This window comes from Lutjanus erythropterus, chromosome 22 (assembly GCF_056507025.1).
Source record: "Lutjanus erythropterus isolate fLutEry1 chromosome 22, fLutEry1.hap2, whole genome shotgun sequence".
NCBI lineage: Eukaryota > Metazoa > Chordata > Actinopteri > Lutjaniformes > Lutjanidae > Lutjanus > Lutjanus erythropterus.
The window spans coordinates 9,756,178-9,772,449 of NC_139338.1; the positions used below are offsets into that span (position 1 = coordinate 9,756,178).

The window sequence follows — 16,272 nt, forward strand, 5'->3', positions numbered from 1 at the left end:
AGAGATTTCATTTTGAACATGAATTAAGTTTGCTGGTGCAGTTGGAACAGTGACAACACGCTGACGCTGCATTCACGTCTTATCGGAAGACACAGCAGGAAGAACGGAATGATGGCTGTTGCTACCTCTTGGAATATTTTATCTTGTTGGAACGAGCGAGCAAACAAACTTCAGCAGATAATACTTTTCTTAAGCAGAGCTGACAGTCTGTGAAGTGAACTAATTTTCTAATTATCTGCCAACATATGTCGATTTGCTCCTACGTTAGTTCTCAGTTGACACAATTTGGGATACATACTACATAGTTCCTACTGTAATCCTGATTTTAATTGCCACTAGGTGTCCTGAATGTACTTTCCCCCAGTTGCAATCTTGTATTTACAGTAAATCTGATATGAGGTGAAAGTGGCAAAAAAGAAAATACAGTTAGTAGTACACTGTTTTCCATTTTCCATTCTGTTTTCTGACTTTTAACCCCTTCACATGCATTCAGTATCTTACACTTTTCTCTCTGGTTAATATTTCTGTTATCGTCACAGCTGATATGCTCTTTGACAAACAGACGAATCACCTCACAGCTTCCTACAACACAGTTGTTGCTTTGGCAGTTAGTTTTAGAGAAATACAGAGGACCCCGAATGGAGCCTGGTGGACCACCCAGAGGCACCTCTTGTCTTGGAGCTCAGTTTGATCATAGTGGAGGGCGTTGTGAGGCTGCCGTGGAGGTGAGGGTAAGCTTTTGGTGTGGCAGAAGGATCTAGATGTTGGTTTCCCGCTGCATAGGTGTGTCATCTTTTTGAGTTTTGTCAACCAGCTCCTCAGACGCCTGGGCTTCCCCATCAGCCTCCTTCTGTTCCCGAACTTGGTCCGGATCTTCCGTCTCAGTCCGTTTGTACAGCTCTGCAAGCTTTCGCTCACGATCCAAGAGTCTGTAGTTGATGAAGTTTCCAATGAAGAGCCAAATACTTGCCAGGATCACGACAGCTCCACAGCAAAAATACATGTACTTGTAATTTTTTGTGATATCGACCAGTTTCCCTGCAAGACAGCACAAGGTTTGTAAATGTTAGAGTATCTGCACAGTTATGAAAAATGCCAAGTAGAAGTGAGATATAATTTACAGAAAATGTGTCTAAATGTCAACTATTATCAATTCTATCCATTTGGGTAAAGGCCTGGTCATACCCGTTTTTAAAAATCTAAATTAAAAATCTATTAAGACTCTAATATCCAGAAGCGCTAAGAACACTTGCAAGTGCAGACAGTAAAATATGCACATGTATGTGAATGAAATATCCTCTTAGACGGACAACTGTACCTGCTAGAGGTGGACCAATGAGGACCGGGCAGCACTCCACAATGGTGGTGAGTCCCACAGCACTGGAGAACCTCTGAGCCCCAACCAGGTCCATCAGTGTTTCAAACAGCACTGAACTGACCATGCCAAAGGCAAAGCCGAAGAACATCGCATACGCCACCAGACCCGTGTAGCTTTCAACAAGTGGGCAGAGGATGTGGCACACCCCATTGTACAGCACAGCAAAGCTGAAGAAGTACTGGATCCTGGGCCGGATCCAGCGCGAGTTGGCCAGCAGCCCCATGGAGGGCCTAGCAAACATGTCGACAAAAGCCAGAATGGAGAGCAGAAAGGCAGCCGAGTACTCATCCACACCCATGTCCTTAGCGTAGGCCGCAAGGAAGACAATAGGTGCAAAGAAGCCCAGGAACATGATGACATTGCCTGACAGGTAAATGAGGAAACCACGATGCTTGAAGAGCGTCAGGTCCAGGTATTTGTTGACTATTTGCCAGAGAGTACGCTTCTCTTTTGTAGTGGCAACAGCGGCTACCTCTTCGTCCTTCTTGATCTTGCCGGGTGACGGTCCCAGAGGCCTCATGAGGGAACCAGCCACACAGCAGTTCAGTAGCAGGCCACCCAGGATAAGGAAGCTACCTCTCCAGCCAAACTGATTGAAGAGGTACTGGTTGAGAGGAGCCAGGGTGCTGAGGAACACTGGGCTGCCAGCCATCGCCAGCCCGTTAGCAATGGGACGCTTCTTGTAGAAGTATTTGCCTATCATTGTCAGTGCTGGCTGCAGGTTGAAGGCCAGTCCAAGTCCTGAGGAAAGATTACAGAGGTACATTAAACTTGGAACAGTCATGCTACAATGTTAATAAAGAGGGCTATGGAACACTGGTAAAGAAAAAAAAGTCTATTTTACTTCTTACTGAACTAAATAAGAAACCAAAATGACACTCAAAAGTAACAGAGTACCTCTAAGCTACTTAGTTTAAGAACAAACAAGTACAAACAAAAGTTATCATAGCTTGATTTTTCAATGTTTATAATAATATAATTATAATCTCAAGAGTTGTTACAGCAAGAAATCAGAGTATTTTTTTTATTAATCATATTCATTTCCCAAGAATGTAGTGGGTGGAACCAAAAAGGCTTTTTGCACACACTTCCTTTCAAATGAAATGCCATAAAAGCATCATTAAGGAATGCAGTTTGTACTATTGGTGAATTAATTGAGTTCCTGTAATGTGAAACCAGAGAGCTGCCCATAAAAGAGTCTTGGTGGAACAAGACACAGTTATTGGTCTGCTCTCTACATGTGAGTATTGATTATTAGATGGTGGATTCACGTCATTACATGAGCATTTAAAAGGGCAATGGATTGATAGTTATCCTGCATCTATAATAGATATCTGAAATATGACTAAAAGATCTGATAAAGACAAATAAAGGAAAATGTCAGCTTTAATGAGGGAACAAAATTATTTTGGTGGAGGTAGTGTTCCATTTGTTAAACCTTCCTAGCATAAAATTATGTCAAAACCCAGCATGATAAAATTAAAGCAGGAATCAAAATAGATCAAGTAAACAAAGGAAATGGTCTTCCTGCAACAACAGTTTTATTTTTAACCTGCTACGTAGAAGTAGACGATAATCAAATTAACTCCAAATGGACTTGAGTGGATTTAGAGGGACTTACCACCGATAACTCCTATACAGAGATAAAGCTGCACCACGCTGGTGCAGAAGGAAGCTAAGATCATGCCAGTGGAACAGAGGCAGCCCCCCATCATGACGATGGGTCTGCAGCCGTATGTGTTGACCAGAATGCTGCTGATGGGACCTGGAATTAAAAAAAAAAAGAAAAAGAAAAACATTTAATCAACCCACACATGTTGCATGTTTACACTGGTCAGGATCACTGAAAGTGAGTGCTTAATGATTTAATCTCATTAGGGCTGCACACCAGCGGGAGCCCAGCGTCTATTAATAGCTGCAACTGGGCTGTTTCAATTTTTAAACACGGCACTCCCATCACCTCCTGTCAGATCGGCTTAAGACTAATGACTGACTGTGTGTAGAATGCGAAGAGACTTGTAAATAAGTCATTTTATATTCTATATGATGTTTTTTAACATGCAGTGTTTATCATGGATGCATCAAGTAATATTTTATTCTCCAGCCTGTGTTTTCAGAGACACAATGTGCAAAGAAGGTTCACTACACATTTCATTCACGCACGAAAAAAGCAAATGACAAAACACTTCCTTATTTGCTGAGGGTGTAGTGTTTGTATTCAGGCAACTGCAAAGCTGTGCCAGAGCTGTTTCTGACACTAAGTTAGTCAGTGAGAAAAAGTCTTAACTGAGGTTAATTAGGATGAAACCCAATCCACAGTTTAACCTTGTTATCTAAATGACTTCATTACAAGTGGAAAAAAAGGTCACTCGTAATATTATTACCCAAACTGCCCATAATGAATGTCCATCAGGCCATGCACAGACACCTCCTGTTTCAACTTTGACAGACTGTATTTTACACCGCCATAGTTCTATCATACTATGGTGTGAACTGTAAATAATTTCTGAATCACAGCAATGAACCTGGCATTTAAAATCGCAGTCCATTGAATTTTTTGATCACCTGGAGGCACATTGTAAACACGTCTGTCATATTAACTTTACTAATTAATAATATAACAGTGACCAGAACTTTTAGCTCTGCTTTGGTCTCCACCATGATTTGAGGTTCATATCTGGCCCTTTAGCAGCAAAATGTCACACCACAGACAGCAATAAATAGTGATGCAGTACCCATGACGTCACCCAGCTCATAGTACGGTGGCTCTGGCTATTTTGGCAGTGTCTGACTCGGCCAATCAAAAAATGGGCAAAGACGTGTGAGTGGAGCTGATGTGGCTGAATGAAGCAGCTATCTAAGGGCTAGTCATCTGTGACAGTACACACCTGTCACTCAAAATAGGCATATATTTTCCTTAAGTGAAGAACTGCAATTTTTGGCTTGATTTTGAGTCCTGCTTATGTCCACCTGACGAATCTTCCAATATGTACGTCCAATATGTACGTCCAATATGTACTCTACATTTGGCTCTGGTTTTGGTCTCCACCAGCTCCTGAGGGTAATAGCTAGATCTTTGGGTCCTAAATGCTACATGACAAGTTCACTGGATGACTTGCTGACTGGTCCTGTTCAAAATAAAGTTGATGAGAGCAGTGCAGTTAACACTAAGAACCAAAACAAGGAGCTGAAAGATGCTACAACGCTCCGTTAAGCTAACAGGCACTAAAGAGTCGGGTGCAAATTCTCTGTGGGTTCAACACTATGTCATTTGGTTCACTGTTAATATAAAATTAGCAGCTTTAAAATGATAGCTTGACTGGTAAGGATGCTAATGACCTTTGTTGTGATTAAATTTCACTTACTACTAACATTAAACGCAGCTACAGAATACAGACAGAGGAGCATTCCCATTCATTTGACAATAATGAAGCATATCCTCTGTACTGCTAACTCAACATCTGTATTCTCAGTCATCTCTATAAATGTCCTTCATTCCTCTAAATAAAATCATAAGTAAAACTTAAGAAAAACCAACAGGTTACTGAGGTGAGAAAAGTTTTTATGATTTTTTAATTATGTCTCAGTTCACTGAATTTGTAAGTAAAAGTTTTATATTATACTATACTGCTGCTGCATTGATTTATGTTCTTTTGTTTTTCCACTTCAGGTATATGAGAACATTTGATTTGTTTTATATATCTTGGTAACATCTTATGAATAATGTGGCTGCTCAAAGCACTTTTAAGGAATCTATGCATCTTATAATTGACACCTCCCCCCTATGTCTTTGCTGAATTTTAAGTACAGGAGGTGTGAATCGAATAGGGAGAGAGAAAAGTAATGAAAGATGTATTTTTTTTTAAATAATGCTCTCATTACCAGCAGGAGGATGTATCATATTTCTGCCCAGGCCGGGTGCAATTTAAAAAAGCCACAACGGGCGAGGAGTCATCTGACTTAATTTGCTCTGCATGAATCTTTTTCCGACCTTGAGGAAAGTTCCCCTCATTTGCATCCGCAGCAGTGATCAGTATTCTCAGGGGCTCGGCGGGACCCGACTCGGCCGAGATGAGGAAGCCCCTGAGCCTGCACATTACCTCCCTTGAAAAAGGCTTATCATCTCCTGGCCAGACGCGGCGTGGACTTCATTACACAGTGGACAAAACCCCAAACTAAATATAACCACCTCGATCCCAAAAGGGAATGACACATATAGAAATGTGTCTAACAGTTTTTTCCACGACCCTTTAATGTGAGCTGCAGCGAGGAGGCTGGTGCAGCTCATGATGTGAGGATGCCGGTTATCCATCACACTTCAAATAGGATAAAGTCGACAGAAATGGAAGCAAACAACTTTTAAAAGCTGTTCTGCTGTGAGAGGACACAGACACGGTTTTCTGAAGCGACTGTGTCTGGCTGCCGACCCATTACACAGATATTTACAGGGACATAATGGAGGGTAAACCAGCCTAAAGCTAGTGTATATATGTGATAAAACTTTACACATATTTTGAGGTTGACATGAGGCTTTGAGGTAAAGTTTAGAGCTGTGGAACAGTGAGCAGCATTAAACTTGATGATGTTAACATGGCGGTCTAAACGATAGAGAAGTGGGCTAGTGAAAGGAAGGTTGCCGTTTGATATCCCAAACTCGTGAGACGAATCTGGGTAGGAAATATCACCACTGAGGCTCTGTTTACACCTGGCATTAAAAGGAGTCTTGGGTGATCCAATCACAACTGGAGAGCTTGGACCACTAGAAACCGGAAAGTGATCTAACCCTAGAGGATGTGTTGAAATCCGATCACTCAGGCCACTCATTCTTTCAGCAGTGTGTATGTGAACGTGTCCACAGCCGCGCTGAAGGACCGCCTGTTCAACTAACGTCCTGTAAGTTTACAGCTGTCTGAATTCCATTTGATTCGCTGTGATGCAAATTACATGGTTGAGCTCTCTTACCTATCAAGATAAGCAGCCGATGTTTGTAAACACACTGAACTCACCATCGAACTAGAAATCGCAATATCCCTGGACCCCCTTTAAAAATTGCGATATTGAGACTTAATAAACTTTGTTGCACTGCCTCAGTTTCTCCCAGGTCTTTGCAAATGAAAATGATGTAGTTACGTGTAATTTTTCACATTGAGTGGGGAAATGCGATCTGAGCACAAGCCGTCACTCACGACGCATGTGGAGACGCATTCTAATGTCAGGTTTGAACTGACGTGCTTGGACCTGTCCATGTGTGATCGGATCACCCAGGGCCTGAAACAGACAGCAATGCTCCCGGTAAAAACATCTCAGAGTTAATAAAGTGGTAAACAGGCTCTGACTTGCAAATGGGGCATTAAAAGATTGCCGGTGGATACGAGTTGTAATCAATAGTAATAAGAGGCAAGTGCACTTTGGCACATCAAAAGTAAAGCTATGCCCTCAAAAGGAGAAAAAGGACTAATTACACACATTTTTGTTTGATGTGCATTGGTTTTAAGATCTTTCTGTGAGATAAGTGAGAAATTACATTTAAACTTGCATCAACAGACTTTCTGGTCACATGGGGGCAGTGAACGCAACACTGATTATCCTTAGTGCAACAAGTCTGCCTTGTGGACTGGCGGGCTTGTTAGCATCAGCAACATTAGCATTCATTTGGAGTTGTGTTGCAATACAATATTCACTCTCCTTTTAAATCTTTCTGTTTAGCTGCTGTACATAGAGTTTTCAGAGCTTTTTCACTTTCACTACCTGCCGTAGCCAGAATCAACAGCAATGAGAGCAGCGAGAGTCAATCTCTCTGACTGGAGGAGCCCATATAAATGAGCAGAACTGCAGCTTCAAATTATTTTCCAGGAACAATATCTCCATTACTCTGCACGATTCACAGACCTCACTGACAACATTTTTCATTTGAATGACTTTCTACTTAAGAAATAGTCCCTTTTGCAAACCGGTCACAGCATGCTCTATGGATTATCCAATCTACTGTAACATGCACACTAAAAGACTGCAGGCAGGCTGAGCGCTCAATCAGTTTCACACGTAGTAAATCCAGGGAACCTCAAGGTGCTCTTGAAGTGGAAAAGCCTTGAAAAACATTCAGGGATTTTTCGGCAGAGAAAACTTGTGTTAAAAGCCTTTATTTAGTGGAGCATAATGGCTTAAAGGAAAGAGTGGTTTTTCATCAGGGTGGAAATAAAAACTAAGACACCTGGAACTCTTTAAATACAACCATGAAAAGTATGTAATGGTTTCTATTTTCTGTATGATAATTTAAAAGTATTGCCTAAATGCTTTCCTGAAACAAAAGTGTTGTAGCCTCATGATAAACCACTTACTCTACTGTATATCTGGCTTCCTACCATCTATGTGTCTTTATGACTGACAGTGAATGCAACACGGGTGTGTCCATGCCACCTCACCCAAGGTCAAGTCTCTCTCTCTCTCTCTCTCTCTGTGTGTGTGTGTGTGTGTGTGTGTGTGTGTGTGTGGATTAGCGACACTGATCCAACACAGACACACAGCCTGCAGCTTAAACACGTCATCACAGAGCGACGCTCGCCGCGCTGAGGGGATGAGGCGCCTTGCTTCACAGCTGTCTGATGTAATACTGCGAAGGATTGTGCTGTAGAGCTAAAACGTGCCCAAGCCTGTTTTCTTTTTTAAGAACGCATAGTGAAACTACATGAATACTGTCATTAGACTTGACAGAAATTTCCCACAGCTCTGAACCACACCCACTTCTACTTAATTCACAGCCTTATAATTAATTTAGAAAACAAGGCACTTGCTTCCTCCTCTTTCACAATGATACTAATGCATTAAGACATATAATAAAGTAATATGCTTATTGATTTTAAAAATTTGTTATACCTAAAAATAGATGTCTGTTTGCCTATTGATTTGCATGGCCAACTAGGCAAATGACTATGCAAATTATCAGAGAAGGAGAACAGTTTTTATTTCAGGGAACATGCTGGTGGTTTTATATTCCATGAGGAAGTCAGAGACAAAAGTACACAGCAACACAATATTGTTAAACTATAGCAACAGTTTAGGAATCAGGTTATTATCTCATAGATCATGGGAAGTTCCTAACTCTGTGAAACTGTTCCCACATTTCCAGTTTACACGGACAGTTAATGAAGACTTACAGGACGGTTGTGATTCCTCTGATCCTTTATAAAATATCAACAAAGAAAAATCTACTGCAGGCCTGTTCAACTGCCGGCCCATGTGCTATTTATATAATTTAATTTAATCATTTCATATAAATAAGCTGTTAACATTCTGAGTTTATGGGTGTTTGCCTTGCTTATTAGAAAATCATCAGTCTATTAGTAGGTTAATGAGCCCATTCATCGGTTTTGTTGTTCATCACAGAGACAATTATGTAATTAAAAAGTTTTAACTCAGGCTGTTTAAGCAGAGGGAATTCAAGAGAGTCAAACAGAATTAAAACAAAGGTGTTAAATGCAACACTGAGTTAATTAAAACAACAAGCTACTTCTCATTGAGGATTACAAGGTGAATTATTTTCCCAGCGGTGAAAACTAATAAAGTGGAGAAAAAAATCACAAGGTGCATTGTTTTACAGATTTAAATTCCAAATTTTACAGGTCAAAGATGCGAAACGTAAACGTCTGGCCCCTTTGCACTTTATTTCAATCTGTGCCTTTTAAAAAAGTAACTGAATGGGCCTGCTGTACTCTAAACACCAGCAAAGATGCTAGTATTTATCTTGTATTATATAAATTATTAAAATTTCAAATGTGAATCAAACTTTTTATGGTATGAGAATAATTACATCAGTTCCCTTTTCAGTCCAGCAGATGGTGCTGAGTTTTTTTTTTACTGGTGAGGTCACCAGAGGTCACAGTCAGAAGAACTGGAAAAACTTAGTTGTTGATAAAGTTTTCTTTTGGGGACAAAATCTGCAGTTGAAAAAAGTTAATAAATCACAATAAATACAATATAATTAATCACAATACTCAGCATATTTTACATACAGCATTTGCAAAATGTTTGAAAGCGCAACAGTGTCCTATTGTGGCACACGTATTGTGATGACATCATACCTGTGAAAAAGCCTTGCGAGGCACAGTGGTGCTTCAAGCTAAATGCTAACATCCTCAAAATGACAATGTCAACACGCTGATGTGCAGCAGTTATAATGTTTACCTTGGTCACCATCTTAGACAAATATTTGCTTATAAATAAAGTAATGACGTTGAGATTTTACTGAAGACGACGCTGGCTATTTGGTCATAAACTAAAGTCAACAGGATGGATGACGGCAATCCATTCAACAGTAGCCGAGATGTTTCAGGCTGGACCAAAGTGGTGGACCGACCAATCAACTTTGTCATCTGTAGAGCTAAGCTGCTGGCATGTATGCCACCATATAAATTTGTGAGGTTCCAACAAGCAAAGGTGTGAATATTGTTCAATCTGGAATTTGATTTTTTGGTTAACTGATAGAAAACCGTTAAAACTTACTACTCATTAGCAAAAACATTATGGCTTCTTACACAAAACCTTTAAACTTGGTAGCACATTACAGCTTGGTAATAACATGGTAATACTGGGGCTGTAGTTGATAAAGAGGTAATTGTTAAGTAATACCCCCTATTACAATGTTATTACTGATCTCTAATGTAAAATGCTTCATCATGCTTTTACATATATGTTTAATATTAAACTTTGTGCCTGTTGATTGAAAATGGCACCCGTTTTGGATAATGTTCATGTCATTATTAAACTGAAGGATTACATCAGAGCTGCAACAATTAATCAAATCCATTATTAAATTAATTGCCAACTATTTTGATACTCAGTTAATTGGTTTAAGTATTTTTTTAAGACCAAAAAGATAAAATTCACTAATTCCAGGTTTTCTGTCATTTTTTTTTAGACCAAAGAACTAACTGACTGATCAAGAAAATAATCAACAGATTAATCGACAATGGAAATAATCGTTAGCTGCAGACCTAGATTACATACTCCTCCACTGGCCAGTGAAACTCTGTCAAGCTAAAAACTAGCTTGTTTTAATTTTTAGTTTGTAAAAGGTCAGCAGATTGCAGACACAAGGTTGGCGCTGAGCAGCAGTGTCAACTAAAAGGTCATTTCTGCAATTTGGAGCGATGGGATTAATATTTTTGGGCGTCTGAGGCTGTTGCTCATCATCAGGCAGCTTCACAGTGATGACTGAGCTGTGTAAACACCAACAGGCCACACACACACAGCGGTGGGAAATTAGAAAGGTGTTAAACATTCAAACAGTGATTGCTTCTTCAGCGTGAGAGGCAGAACAAGAGAGCAGATGTTTAATGAATAGCTGATGAGTGCAATCAATATGAATGAATGAGTAACAAGAGCCGATCGCTTAGTAACGGCACATATTGACGACATTGCCACATGATAATGACATACAGTTATTGTGAGGCTAAAGCAGCAGTCCGCAATCAGCCAACACAAACACTTCATGGTAAGTGTTGCTCTTTTCACAAGGTCAGAGGATATCCAATATACTTTTTCTATCTCCAAAAACAGGATACTAATAAAAAATATATATATATTCAAATGGATCATTTCCTTTCTAGTTTTCAGTGCTCTTTTTTTTGCACAGACGCAGAAGTGAACAATGTGAAACAACAGCAGACAATACAAAAGAAAATTTAATATTATAATAACTGTTAGTTGCTTAATAAGAAGCGCTGTATGTCATGCTATATTTTCATATTTCTATATGTCTGTTGGCACCTTGGGCTGTGAGGAGCAAAATTTGGTTCCCGTATACTCTCTACGTGGAAATGACAAATAAACAACATGAATCTTGAATCTCGTTATAACCAGCAAACTCATTCCCCTTAAAGTATAATAAGAAAACAGACCAGTTTTTAGATTAAACAGCCTAAAAGGTAACATTCAGAGGGCTAACAAAGAGCCTTAAAATCCTGACAATATGTTTTTAACAAATACTACTAATACTACTACTACTTTAATGTAGCTATTAAAAAGATGTACTCAGCAATACGTTTTACAGTTGGAAAATGTATTGGATTTTGGGGTGAACTGTCCCTTTAATGACCTAAAGGGAAAACTCTCATACCCTGGGCAGCCCTGCAGCCAACCATCTTTAGCATTTATTTACTGACCTTACTGATCTTGCTACATATTGGTTGACAATATTAATTTATCTTAAACAAGCTAATATTGACCAGGGAGTTATGGGTTTAATTTAATGAGATCATTTTCAGAGAGTGTAGATATTAAATATACATATCTCTATTTTATTCACCCGTGTTTGCTGCTGTAATTCATCTTTGTAAGAACATCTTTGTATTGTATTATTATAATAAGATAAGATAACGAAGCATCCACGAAATTCTTTTACTGTTCTTGCTGGGAGCAGCACTTGACAACGCAGACAGAGGAAATGAGCTTTCCAGGCCTGCTGTTGACCGGTACAGATGGTGACAACAGCAGTAGATCGAGTGACAGGAGGATTACAGCGTGGACAGATGGCAGCCGTGGCACTGCCAAGCAGAGGGCCGCGGGGCCGAAGCCAAAGTGGGAAATACAGCAGGTGATCAGAGCAATATGGTGGAGAAAATGACCCGCTGGAAACACACTGTGACCCTTCCAAAGGTTCCTTTTTCAAGAAGAAAAGCAAGACCGGCTGTAGCATTGGGTCAGTATCTCATACAATAAAAGATTTGCCTTTCAACCTTGAAATAATATTTATGTACAGCAGCTATTACACATAATTCAACATCCCTTTTCAATTTATACACTGATTTTTTTTCCTTTGCTGCAGGCTTTTATAATAAACAGCATTTTTTCATTTTATCTGCAACTTTCTCTTCCCCTGGTTCCACTTGCTCCTAATTAATTATTTCCCAAAATCAACATTTTAAATCTGTAAAATACACTCAAATTAACTCTCATCTGTTGCTTTATTTTGGCAGAAAATGGTGATTTTCTGGTCGCTTGTGGAGGCTCAGCATGTGATGCTGTGCCTACATCCTGTGATGCTGCGGTTTCAGATCCAGGTCATGATCTGATGACACAACCGACTTCAGTCTCAATCCTGTTATTTCCTGCTGAATCTTGAGGCAGAAAGAAATCTGAGCTACGGAGCGTCATTGAATCTGACGAGGATTTAACAGGACCAAACACTTGGATAAATAATTACAACACGAATCAATTGTGCTTCCATCTTTTCTATCATAATTTCTGGCCTTTTGAATGGAGCATCTGCTCTGGAAACACAGCACCACCTCCTTGAAATGAAGATAATCCTTCGCAACATCAACAACATATGGAACAAAATGAAATCCTAAAGCGATTCCCCCAACAGCAGGTTAACATTGAGATTTTGAGGATCGTAGTCGAAACAGTCGAACTGGATTCAAGCTCCTCTGCCCTTCAGTGGTGAATAGAACCATAATTCTTATTATTATACAACAGGTAGTAGGAGTTAAACTAAAAATAAGATTACAGGAACAACAGGAGCGCCACTGATGTGACTGATCGCTTTCCAGTTATTAGTCAGACCCCATGTGTTTCCAGGGAAACAGAGATAACACTGGCAAAAAATGCATTTTGAGACCAAAAAGCTGAAATTCAAATTCAATTTGGAATAACAGTGCCTTCCACATTGGCGTTCTCTAGTGTTGGGTTATTTAATCAGCACATCATAAAATCTGATGATTATATCTCTTAAATGAACACTGCTACACAGGCAGTTAACCAGCCTGGGGACCAGTGTTGTTTAGCATTGCTTTGTAGACCCATCTGTGATTTGAGAGCATTGTGCATTGCTTTGTGACTTTGTACATCTTCAAATTACTGTGTAATGTAGGTTACTGAATGCTGATGCTACAGGACTATTTGTTGCTGTGAATTTTGTCAGTTTAGTCATTTGCCGTCACCACAGCTGGAGTCATTAAAGTGAGGCAGCGACCAGCTAGCTAGACCCCCTCCCTTGTATTATGTGGAACAAACAAAACTGAGTGCGCAGGAGTTGCTTTTGACTCAGCAGGTGTTGAAATACCATGAACAAAAAGTAACGTCTCGTGGGAATCCATGCTAATGTTAGCACTTGCGATGGGGTATCAAGAACCAGGACTAATTTCCTCCACAGGGTGGAGCAGCTTCCCAACAAGACTAATTTATTAATGTAATCCATCTAAAACCAAAGACAGACACATGTTGACCCCAAACCAACCCAGCCGAAGCTAGCCAGCTAGTGATTTAGCTCCCAAAGACGTGCATCTTCCATACTGCATCAGTTGCTGTGATGTTAGCAGTTAGCATGCTAGCTAACACTCACATCTGTTTCTGTAATGTTACATCTATGTTTCAAATGAAGCAGGTTTACACAGTCAATGAACTTATGTCCGGCTGCTGAATGAATGACAGTCATAGATGAAAACTGTGAGCCAGGCAGAGGGAACTATGGGATAATATTCACCATGACAGCCGTCAGTGTAGTGCTGCAGCTAAGGGGCAGCGTCAGACAGTCAACCCAGGGTTAGCTCCCATGAGTCAGAGCGCCTGTGAGTCATAGGCTATGACACTTGCAACTCTTTCTCACAGAAATGGACTGGATGCTAATGCTTCTTTTATGGTGTTAAAAGCTGCACTTGGTGCCTGCATTAAGCACTAAAATAATTGTCTCCCATCCTGATGAAAAGGCCTATGGTGCGGACACTGAAGGGTCCCAGTGTGAGGGGTTTGAACATATGGTCACCATCGATAAAGGTCAAACCAACCAGTGACTCACCTGCAGCATACATGACCGCGAGCATGATGGAGGAGATCCATGCGATCTGGCTGTAGGAGGCACCGAAGATGGCCTGGATTTCTTTGAAGAAGACCGTGATGGCCTTGGGGAAGGCGTACGAGAAACCTATGGAGATGAAAGATCCAAGCACCACAGCCCACCCCCAACCGCCATCTGGTGGGGTCACGGCGGTGGGATTCGTGGCTGGGGGCGGCATGGCTGGCCCACCTCAACGCTGACTATTCACTGCAAAAAAAAAAAAAAAGACAGAAAAGAAGAGGAAATTAAGATTCAGCAAAGACAACTTACCACTTGTGCTTTTACTTCATTTTGTCCTGTGATTGATTATTGATCAGTCAGATGTAGGCAGGCTCTTTCTTATTCTCTCTAAAGTCCTTCAGGTTAGAAATAAATAAAGCTGACTCTGAGCAATTGTTTATAGGAAAAAAAATCACAAATCATTACTGAAAATTTGTACATAAATCAGATCAACAGCTGCAGCTCATACTGACAGTATACAGCCGACTGTGGGATTATGAAGGAGGTTAAAGATTTGTCCTCTGTCATTTCAATGAACCACTGCTGGCAGTAATATGACACGTGAGGGAGAAGGACATACCAGAGCTGCGTATCCTGGAGAAGACATGTGCACACACACCGTCACACACTCACAATGAACCACTCCAGAGAGCATGCACTCACTCTACCTGAGAGACCAGACCCGCCCCGCCCAGTATTTACCTTGAGCCCGCCCCCGCCCCAGCGCTCACGCCGCAATGGAAACAGGGCGGAGGTGGTCGACACAGAGAAGTGTAGTAGTAAAAACAGGTGCTGCCGGTGCACAAAGCAAACACGCCCAAATTACAAGAGCAGCAATCGTTCACACTTCACTCAGATTTTTTTTTTTTTTTTTACAAGCTAACTGACACAGCACACACACACACACACACACATTCACACACATCACAGTGCACAGTATGTCGTAACTCTGTCTGAGCTCATCAGCTTCACCTTTCTAATCAGGCAGGAATAATTTAAAGCTGTATAATTAACTCGTGGTGCGCGGCGAAATGATGGCAGCCGGTCTGGTTTGACCAAAATGAACAGGCAGTGGAAGAATCAACACGTTTCCTCATGTTTGCACTGCAGAAATGACTTGAGATTTACGGTTACATACGGTTGTGAAATAATTACCAGTAGAACAAAGACTCTCTTGAGAACTGGAACAAATGATAAAAAAATAAAAAATAAAATGTCAGAAAATGGTGATCAGTGTTTCGCAAAGCCCAGGATGACATCCTCAAATGTCTTCACATTTAAGAAGCTGCAATCAGAAAATGTTGACTTTTTTGTTAAAAAATTACTCAAACCAATTAATCGCTTATCTAAACAGTTGGCGACTCATTTAATAATTGATTAATCATTGCAGTTAATGTCTGGCTTTCAGTAAAAACACTTGTACCAGTCAAGGACTCGCAACTTCAAACAAATATAAAATGTGTTAAGAGCCTCCAAGAGCCTTGTTTTAAAAATTAAATGGCCACTCACTACACCTATGCAGTGAAATGAAAAAATGTAACACCTCCGTATGATGTCGACTCCATCAGATCTACATTTAATAAAAGATTTAATCACAAGGAGGTTTAATAGCCAAAACTTTGATCTTTTAAAATATATTCTCCCAGCATAATTCAAGAGCAAAAAAGCTCAAAATATGTTTTTGTCCCAACTCTTAAGAATGAGTCAGTGGTACTATTCAGTCTAATAAATACTTTATAGCAGAATATGTTCTGTGACTCTGAAGGGAGCTTTTCCCCCGATGACATCATCATCAAAGCAGCCTGATGTCATCAACATGGCATTATGGGAATTTCTCATTTGTGGATCTAAAAGTCAGGATATCTCAGCCTCTGCTACTTCAATTTTGATCAGTCTTTCCTGACATCCCTCACTGGAATAACTGAGTAATCCTTTTTTTTTGTTTGTTGTTTATTTATTATTATTTTCTAATATTATGTATTGTTTTTTTTGTGATATAACTCACTCTTTACAGCAACATTTGGATGATGCTTTGCATGCATCTCTGAATCTACTAACATAT

At 40.2% G+C, this 16,272-nt stretch overlaps 1 protein-coding gene across 2 annotated transcripts in view; it reads right to left on the reverse strand.

Moving 5' to 3' along the window:
* Nucleotides 1-613: 613 nt before the first annotated feature.
* Nucleotides 614-16,272, reverse strand: part of LOC146306631 (monocarboxylate transporter 2) — a 29,371-nt gene continuing 13,712 nt past the window's right edge. Inside the window, exons 1-5 of one of the 2 annotated variants that reach the window (XM_084711042.1) lie at nucleotides 14,791-14,843; nucleotides 14,172-14,417; nucleotides 3,000-3,143; nucleotides 1,319-2,119; nucleotides 614-1,038 (exon numbers count right to left, since the gene is read on the reverse strand). In XM_084711042.1, the coding sequence (XP_084567168.1) occupies nucleotides 758-1,038; nucleotides 1,319-2,119; nucleotides 3,000-3,143; nucleotides 14,172-14,388 (1,443 nt within the window). In that variant the 5' untranslated portion in view covers nucleotides 14,389-14,417; nucleotides 14,791-14,843 and the 3' untranslated portion in view covers nucleotides 614-757. Of the gene's footprint in view, nucleotides 1,039-1,318; nucleotides 2,120-2,999; nucleotides 3,144-14,171; nucleotides 14,418-14,790; nucleotides 14,844-16,272 lie in introns of those variants that run through there. The other variant, XM_084711041.1, reaches the window with a different exon arrangement.